Source organism: Cyphomyrmex costatus, unplaced genomic scaffold (genome assembly GCF_001594065.2).
Source record: "Cyphomyrmex costatus isolate MS0001 unplaced genomic scaffold, Ccosl1.0 scaffold396, whole genome shotgun sequence".
NCBI classification, from domain to species: Eukaryota; Metazoa; Arthropoda; class Insecta; order Hymenoptera; family Formicidae; genus Cyphomyrmex; species Cyphomyrmex costatus.
Window position 1 is genome coordinate 37,615 of NW_017278163.1, and position 9,734 is coordinate 47,348.

The 9,734-nt window shown below is 33.7% G+C and overlaps 1 protein-coding gene across 2 annotated transcripts in view; it reads right to left on the reverse strand.

Annotated features, from left to right (window-relative positions):
• The window catches only part of Fur2 (furin-like protease 2), a 370,418-nt gene that overhangs the window by 12,275 nt on the left and 348,409 nt on the right, over positions 1–9,734 (reverse strand). For both annotated transcript variants that reach the window (XM_018543689.1, XM_018543688.1), the window contains exon 3: positions 8,770–8,976. In XM_018543689.1, the coding sequence (XP_018399191.1) occupies positions 8,770–8,976 (207 nt within the window). The remainder of the gene's footprint in view (positions 1–8,769; positions 8,977–9,734) is intronic.

Genomic DNA, 9,734 nt, shown 5'->3' on the forward strand with positions numbered 1-9,734 from the left:
TATATATAATATATAAAATTAATAGCCGTATTTCAGAGCTCCTAAAAAGTTTCGACATTAAAAAGTCAAACTATGTCAGATTCCTATCCAGGATTTTTCGATCGCCAAATACTATATCACGAACCATCGCTCTCATAAAAATGTCGACGGCGTTAAAATTCCATACAAATTTTGACAGACCTATAGTTTCTCCAATATCGCTATCGGAAGCCTCTCCCAAAGCTATATCAAGCTAGAAAAAAATATATGCGAGACACGATTCGAATAGCTGGGCGACATGCGATTCGTATCCTCTAACAAACCTTCATTTTATGCATTTATAATCGATTGATTATTGCGGGACTCCCGCTACGAGTAGCGTTTTGCAATTTGTGTGTATCATGAATTTACGTAATAAATGTACAATATGCGAATGTTTTGTACGTGTTTCCCCAGCGATCGCCACGTATGATCATATCCAAATCGCGACAAAAAAAGAATTTACGACCGTGCGCAACGACACGATAAATTCGTGCGTGCGTAGCATGATATCGCAGACTCCGTAGATTATCCGGCAGGAGAGATGAGCAGTCAAGTAAGCACAACGAACACATCAATCCCAGATAGGATAAACAATCTATCATTCTAATTGATACATGGAACATCTTTTATTTATCGGTTAAAAATGATTGTAAGATAATAAAAAAAAAAATAGTTTTTACAATTTTTTCTAAAATTTAGAAACGATCTAAACTTTTTAGTAAAAAGAAAAGAATGACGCACGAAAAGAACGATAAGAATTTTGATGAAATACTTACAAGCCTAGCTAGATATAAATCTGAAAATAATTTTGTTAAACTATTAAAATACATTTCTAATTATGTGTAGGATGCTCAAATGCTAAAATGTTACATTTTTTTATAGTATTGCTAATCAACAAAATTGTTCTTCCTGTGGCTTTTTACTAATATCAACTATCATTACATACAGTAAATTCAAAAAAAAATTTAATATTACAAGAAATTGCTATTTTGCAACAAATTTTAATTCCGGCGTTGATTACCGTGTTTTGTCTGTAGATCGAGAATAATCTCGGACTTGTGTTTTGGAAATGCAGCATATGCATATATGCACGAACGTACGCGAGTGACGCGAAATATTTTTGCGGAATGCAAGAACGTGGAGTTATTCTCTAATCTCTACGACTACGTTTTTCCGCATGAACTGAGCAGAATTGGAAGAGATAGAATGGGTGCATTGAATACATGATTCAAATGCTTTTAATATTTATTTTACATATAATAAAAATCTTTCCTATTTTCATGAAATATTTTGCAGCGATTGCAAAAATACTCTGTTATTTATCAGGATCAAAGCCATAATGCTTGTTTTACAATAGAGTTGTAAGTCGCAAGCCGTAAGAAATTGATCAATCACAGTTGAATATGAAAAAAAATAATTGACTATACTTCCTTTCTTACGGCTTACGATTCTATTGTAGAACAGGCTTAAGAAGAAAAGTAAATAAAGCAGAAAGTGAAATATAACAATAAAAAGTATATAAAAGTCGTAAATTAAAAGTCAATTCTTTAACTATTTTTTAAAACTTACATATATGTAAATATTCTTCATGCAATAAAAATTATAATTATAAGATTTTTAATATATTAATTAATTTAAGAATATATATTAAACTTTCTTTCAAAATAATGAAAAGTTACGGAAAAAATACTGATTTATTCTAGATTATGTTATAGTAATACAAAAAATTTAGCGACGGTTCATCTATTGTCCAAATATCTTTTAAATAATAGATTAAAAGTTATAATATTTCAAAATTGCAATTATTTAATTATTTTATCAATTTCAAAAAATAGAAATAATAACAAATTAAATAAAAAAAACCATTAAAAACGTATTCATGAAAAATTGACTGTATAAATACAACTTTCAGATATGTATATAGATTATTTAAATTATAAATATTAAACATATTTGTAAAAACAAGTACAATAACATTCACTAAATGAGTTAACAAATGATTCATAAAAAACTTTTTCAACAGCCATATGCTAAAATCTAAAAATATAAAAAAAATTATTTTCCCTTTAGAATAAAAAAAGAATTACTTATGCCTCGAAAGATATGCAATTCAGGAAACATTGGTGATAGCTAATTTAAAGGGTGTTCGCTTAGAATTTAACGCGCGAGTCTGCTTCGAGCTATCGCACGAATAAAGTGCATGTAACAGGACAGGAGAGGTTTCTCTTGATCCCGGCTCTCGTACATTACACCCGTAGCTCATCGTGATCAGAGGAGTAGCACGGTACGTGCTCTCGTCGCGAGAACACAACGACGGGGAATTGCGGGGAATGTGCCAATCTCCGTGTCGATGCACCTTTTCCGTTGTTGCTTTTTTACTCGGCCATTCGGGTCCGGGTGCGTCGCACGATACCGGCCTCCGTTCCGGCTGCAATTCCATTAACTAGATTGCGCATTGTCGTGCTCGCCCGTGAGGAAGACCCGATGGCATCGACGCGTGCCCCGTCGTCCGTGTCAGCGCTTATCTGCGTGGAGATTTTGGCGCCACGAGAGGATCAAGGAGAGAAAGAGCGAGAGCACGGTATGCGCTGAGAATGCAACGGGATCAGAACTCGATAGCTCGAAAAGGAGGAAACATGGTCCAACATGGGCGCAACGTTGCCGAACTGCTTGTCGTAGCTATCGCCGTTCCAGCTCGTGGATACAGAAATTGTCAATATCAAACCGTATCGACTGTTGTCGATACGGTTTGATGAAGAGCATGGGAATCATCCTAGCCACCTCACGTCGCTGTAATAAAAATGTTTGCCGAAAGATAAAAAAGGTAAAAAAAGATCATGTTCGATATTCCACGGTTCTATATTGTATACAAAAATTGCGAAAAAAATATGCTATTCGTAGTTGTAGCTTATCACATCATATATTATTTATATATACTATTCACAAATCGATGATTGTTTATTTTATAATTTGTTGTTTGTATAATTAAATCTTTGAGCAATAGGTTAAAAATTATTACTCGAAATTAAAAAAATTATTTGATTTTTTTGCAAATTGTTTCGTTTTAGCAATTTTATAAAAGAAGACTATGAAATCCGCTGATGAAATCTGAGGAGATATAGAATGAGCTCTCCCAAATATAGTGATATTCCATATTAAGGCGCTGTTGGTTAACCGTTGCCGGAATATTAAAGGAGAAAGTCCAAAAATGGTCAACATCTGAAAAATCTTAAAAATAGAATGCTCTATTTGTTTGTCTGTTTTATTGTATGCCAATAGAAATACAATGACTGAAACAGACAAAAACAAGTAGATACACAATCGGTGAGGCACCAACATGCTGCTACAACGCCCACCATAAAGCGCAGAAAGGGTGATGCCACGCCTTAATACATAAAATAAGCAAACAAAAAACAAATAATATTATACATCATACATTATAATAATAAATAATATTAGGATAAAAATATGAATGGATATAAAATTAGTTTTCAACTTTTTCTGATACTTTAACAATTTTCCCTGCACTTCTGTGATTGTAAATATTTCTCTATTTCGCATATTTTAAGGAATAGTGTAAAATTGATCTTTTAGATGTCGGTTCAGGATTAACTTTAGTCATTTTTGGATTTTCTCTTTTAATATCTTGGAAATAGTTAATTGTCAGTGCTTAAATATGCAGGAGTATTATTTAGGAGCACTCACTCTATTATTCTGCCAAATTTTATTAAAATCGACGATCAGTTCATAGCAGTTAATGGAAACAGAAATACGCATAACTATAATAGGAAATTAACAACCTACAGTAATATTATTTCTCGGTACAGTCAAGAAAGGACCGATTCTTTACAGTATAAATTAATTTAAATTAGTATATTAGTGAATTTTTTAATAATAATTCACAAGTTTCTTTTTCAATTATGCGCAATATGCATATATATATTAATCCTTTAAAATTATAAAAATAAAATTATCACATAAATTAAAAAAAATAGATATATATTAGAAGAGATTTTGAAAAATATTCTTAATAAAATAACTTTTATTTTACATATTATATATTTTGATTTAAAAACTAATTTTCTTGAAATATTAAAAGCCGTTTTATATGCAAAAACCTAGAAAATTCTGATCGGCATCCCGTTTTTCTTTACATTACGTACGTGATGCCGCATCGATCCCTCGGTTGTTTCTTTCTCTCCGACGAACGCAGGCAAAATTATCCGGCGAGAAACGCCAAATTTACGGGTGCTGTATAAGAACGCCGTAATCCCATCAGCGTGCATAGCGAATGGTGAGGCGGGATGGGTTCTCGTGCGCACACATTGTGGGCGCATATTGTGCCCGGAGAAAGACAATGCGGCCCATTGTCTCTCGCGACGCGTGCGGTCGACCCGGCAAAAAGAGAATAGAGAAAAAACCCCGCGGCCGAGACTCGGGTTTACGACGAACCGGGTTGCTCCGGTTCATCCGGAGGTACTCTTTGCCCCATCGTCTTCTACGACAAAAGCGATCCAGACGAAACGCGTCGTTTCCATGAGATGACCATAGACACAAAAATCTAACAATACAAAGTTCGAAATACCATCCTATCTGTATAAAGAGAAAAGCGCATTACATACGAGACTCGATTCTATCCTATTATTCCCTTCATTATACATTTCTGCAAAATTTGATAACGAGATATACCATAAAATAATTTAAATGAAAAATTTTTTAATCTGAACTTAAGGAAATGAGTAGTATCAAAAACGTAATCGCGATTAGACAGATTAGATATCCAAGACAAGATTTAGATTTGTCATTACTAATTAGATTACCTTATGTAACTTTATATTTATAAGTTGTTTGTCTACTTTTCGTGCTTTTAAATCTTTTAGTTATGCTCTTGTTTCTAACATATTTTATTCAATCTTTCAATCAATCTTTCATTACAAATCTCTTGCTTGTCTAATTTCCAAACAAACTTCAGTATCCAATTTAATCCTCTATTGTATTACCATTTTATCTAAAACATAAGGATGAAATATAAAATATATATAGGTATTTTATTTTGGTTAACATTTTGGTTGACATCATATTTTCTACAAATTTTTATATCAAATTATTTTTATTGTTCTTTTACCTTGTTTTGTCTCTCGTCACAATCTGCATAATCTCGATAAATTAATAATGTGTATTTAGACATCGCTGTCATTTTAAGAAACAATTATCACATTATCGATATTACATTTGTTAACCGTAAGTAAATATTCTCGTATATTCAGACATGCAGTAATGAATAGTTAATAAATATAGGAATGTAAGACTAGAATCTTGTTATGAATGTGTCAATGAAAAATTTACATCGATTAGCTTTCTTTCAGTTATTTCTGTGTTCGTGTTGCAGACAGGATATCGATATGATGTGTATTACATACGGAGTAGGTATCATAGACGGTTTATTAGTTTACGTAAGTCCTAGTTCTCTATTGCGCCTCAAGCGATGCTCCGGGCGTCTCGTAAACGCCTGCTTTTATACACGGCAGTTTCCAAGCCCGAGTTTCGAGGATCGACATATTTGGGCATTGCTGTCTGCAAATAGAGAGGAGGCCCCAGATATCGGGCATTCGCTTGAGCTGCTCAAATTTCATACCACCCGATATTACGTCCATTATGCAAAATCGTAATACGCGCGCCTCGCGTTTCTTTAAGGCTCCCACTTCTACGCCGTAGCCACATCGAATCACGACGTCAGAAAACGAGAAACGTGGACTTTTCTCCTTTCAGTACACGTTGGAATAAGCGAGGGAAAAAGAAGCCTCGAGAGAGTGCGGAATGTATTTTTGTAAGTGCGCCGTTGCGCAAACTGAATTTGTTTATTTCTCATATCGAAAAAGAAATTACATTTATTTTTACAGCTGTCGGTTCGTTCAATCTCGTTCACTTACAAAGTGGCTTATATAATGCAGCCTCGCAAATAAATATATAGATTTTCACAATTTTCTTTCATGTTTGATTCTTTGATCAATTTGGGGCAGTTTTCTTTCTTTGAAGCGAAAATTTGATCGTGCACCATCTCCTTTCTCAACTTTTTGATATTCAGCTTTGAGTTTTCAAGATATTTCTTCATCTCAAATTAAAATACTACCAAAGTATACTCGAGATAAAACGAAGAGATATATAAGATTTCCTCCCGTAAAGGAATTAAGAATCAAAGTAACTACCTCCGGTAACTGCCTGGAGCATTCGCAAGAACAAGCAATCGGGATGTTCCCTTCGTTTTCTCGGACGTTCGCCAATGAAAGTAGCCGAACAGCTAGAAGCCGGGACACTCGATATAATCGAGAACTTCTCGGTAACTTAGGCCGAGACGCCGCACTGGCGGGCGACGCGTCGGGGAATAGAGAGAGAGAAAAGTTTTCACCGCGCCGGATATATCAGGCGAGCCTGCCAAAAGCTAGAGCTACCCGCTTCCGCTGTTCCTCGCCACTCTGCTGCTGTTCTAGACGGCACGGCTGCACGTTATAAGCTGCTTACGTTCCCACAAGAAAACGCATATACAGCACAACGGCTCCATTAAGACACGACTGGTCGCGCGAGAAATAAAGTATAGTATACCAAGTCCGGTCGCGCGATGCACCAAGTGTCGAGATTTACTGCTCTTATACGGAGTTCCTCGCGTTTATCATTTTCTTTCTATCGTTATCTAACATATCTCACCATTAAAAAATTAATTTTTTATATTTTCTCGTTGAATAATTATAATACGTTAGGATGGTCATTTTTTAATTTATTATAATATAGAGAATGACTTAATAGGGATCGAAACATTTGTTATCAATCTTTCCAATATTATTTGTCTATTATGTCAGTACAATTATATTTTGCTTGATATAAACATTTTAACTTGTTTAATATTTTAATCGATTTTTAAGCAACGAACATTTCATTTGACTCCTTTATTTTTATCTTATTTTGATTAACTTTTTATTCATATGTTATATATAAATGTGAATAAATTATACTAGACCGTCATATAAATAAATCAGATAAGTAAAGAAAAATCAAATGCGGTCGAGGCTAGATGGTACTGCATAATGCTTCTAAAATTTTTATATAATATATCTTTTAATTATTTAAACTACGCGTTTATTTAAATCGCAATTGAATTAAGTTAAAACAGTAATACCACAAATTATATTAATCATCAATTTAATAATAAACCGAATAACATTTTAGGACACCGCATAGAATTTATTAAAATATAAAAACTTATGAAAAATATTCTTGAAGTAATATAAAAATGCATTTCATATATACATATTTATAATCGGAAATGAGAAAAGAAAGTAAAACGTACACAACAAAATTCCATTAAATATAGCGACTTTTATCGTGTTAAAATATTTTAAAATTATTTAATATTTAACAAAGTCAATAAACAATGACTTAAAATCAAAGTTACAAATTGTTAAGTATCAATCTGACTTCCCAAAAACTTCTATACTGTCGCAAAATAATCTTGACATAAAAAACTCCCGTTTGATATTTTTATAAATCTTTTACATAGGAAGCACAAGTTAATTAAGTTTTAATTTACAACTCGTAATTATAACGTAGATAACGTAATGTGTAAAATTTAATGCACAGAATTAAAGATAATCTCTCTTGAACGTTTAAAATAATGATTGTAATGAAACATCTCGATCCCTCTGACGCGCTTAATGTACCAGGATGATCAGGCTGGAGGGTTAATTTAGAGCGATTAAACCAAGCTAGAACGGTACAGTAACGTTCCATCCGATGGATCGTGAAGTGGAAGAGGTCTAAAACAACGTCAGGCACGTTGTTTTCGATAATCTCAAGCCGGCCCGGGCCGTCAATCGATTCGACAGCTCTCGTTCAATAAGATCGCATTAGTTGCAGTCGCTAACCGAATAACAAACACGTTGATTGACTGTTTATACGGGATCCGAGCCATTACTATGATAATTGTTTACTCGTCCACGATTACGCGAGCCAAATTATGCGAATTATGCGAGCATTTTGCGCGAGATATGTACCTCGTTCAAGTGCATCGAGTCGCAATGGAAACGTCGTCGCGTTTCTCGGTTATTATACAGCACAAGATATGCGATAATTCGGTGTAATTATATCGCAATTAAAAATTGAACCGCGAAGACTGGGACTACGTCCAAATTTTCTAACGAATAAAATATGTCAACGTCATTAAATAAATAATGTAATTAAAGATGTCATAATAATTGAAGATTCGTGATATTCTTCTTAGATTGACATTATCTAATAAAAATGACAGTAAATAAGACTGAAATGTTGCTCTTACCGTTATTTTTATTCTCTATTATTATTATAACTTTATTCCATTTTTGCAATTCCCAATTCAAGTGAACTGCATGCATATTATTTGTCGGTCTTGAAATAGTCCTAAACTAATAATATTACAAACAATTTAATATTACTAATGCCAATTCTTTGTAGTGTTTTAAAAATACTCGTTATATATAGGTTAAGTAACGTTAATTTTAATTTTGATTAATACAAACAACTAATATTTCTTTCATCGGAGAATTTCAGACAATGAGCATATAGTGTAAATTTTGTTGAACTGACATCATCAATAGTTTCTTCTCAAAAAAGAAATAATGATCGGAAGTGTCGAGCGGCTTAGAGAAAGAACTCTGTAATGTATAGAGTTCTTTCGATTCTCATCACGTATTCTGTCATGGCGCGGCGAAATGTACTTACCAGGTACCACTGTTCCTTGAAAAGCGGATCCGTGAACAGATTTTGAAGTGGCACGCCTCTGTTTCTTTGGCGATGAAACAGGCCGGCTTGCCGCGGGCGCGGACCAAAACCGCTGAAGAAGGGCTGATAATCGGCGAACGCGTAGGACGCGGCGTCGAAGTCGCGCTTCTTGCGCTTCTTCTCATGTTGCTGCTGAAACCAGTGCACCTGCAACCGAAAGCATACGCCGGATCTACAACGAGCGTTCTTGTGCCATCGCTCTATGATCGACTTCGAGCTACGTCATCGCGCTATAAACTTGAATAACTTGGCGGACCAACCTAAAAGCCATTAGCCGCCAGAATACGTTTTGTTATCTCTCACGTCATTACACTATAAGTTCCACGCGACATTACACGGTAATGTAAGCCGGTATAACACTCGAAAATTTTCCCAAGTGTCCGGAATATTTCATCAGTGTCATATCAGTCAGGTCTTTTTGCTGGACGATATCCACATGTTAATAATATGATGGACAAGTTATATCAAAAGAAAGGCATTTCAATGTTTTGGATAAAGAATGATTAATCACAAGTGATTTTAAATTATCGTGATAAAATTCATATAAAATTAAATTTAATTAAATATAATTGCTATAATATATGTATTGAGACATTAATATCGAGAAATATTAAATGGATTAAGAGAGAAAGCATTTATTTAGAAATACATCAACTAAAGCATCAATATCTTTTATCTAATATATATATTTTTAGAAATTATTAAAATTTGGATTTATTTAACATTTATATTTTTATGAAATGTTTAATAATTAACAAATATATTGATTTGATATTATTGTATTTCGAAGAATTATTTTATTGATAATTAAAAAACAGAAAAATTTTAATTAAGAGAGGGGGAGAAAGAGAGAGAGAGAGAGAGAGAGAGAGAGAGAGAGAGAGAGAGAGAGAGAGAGAGAGAGA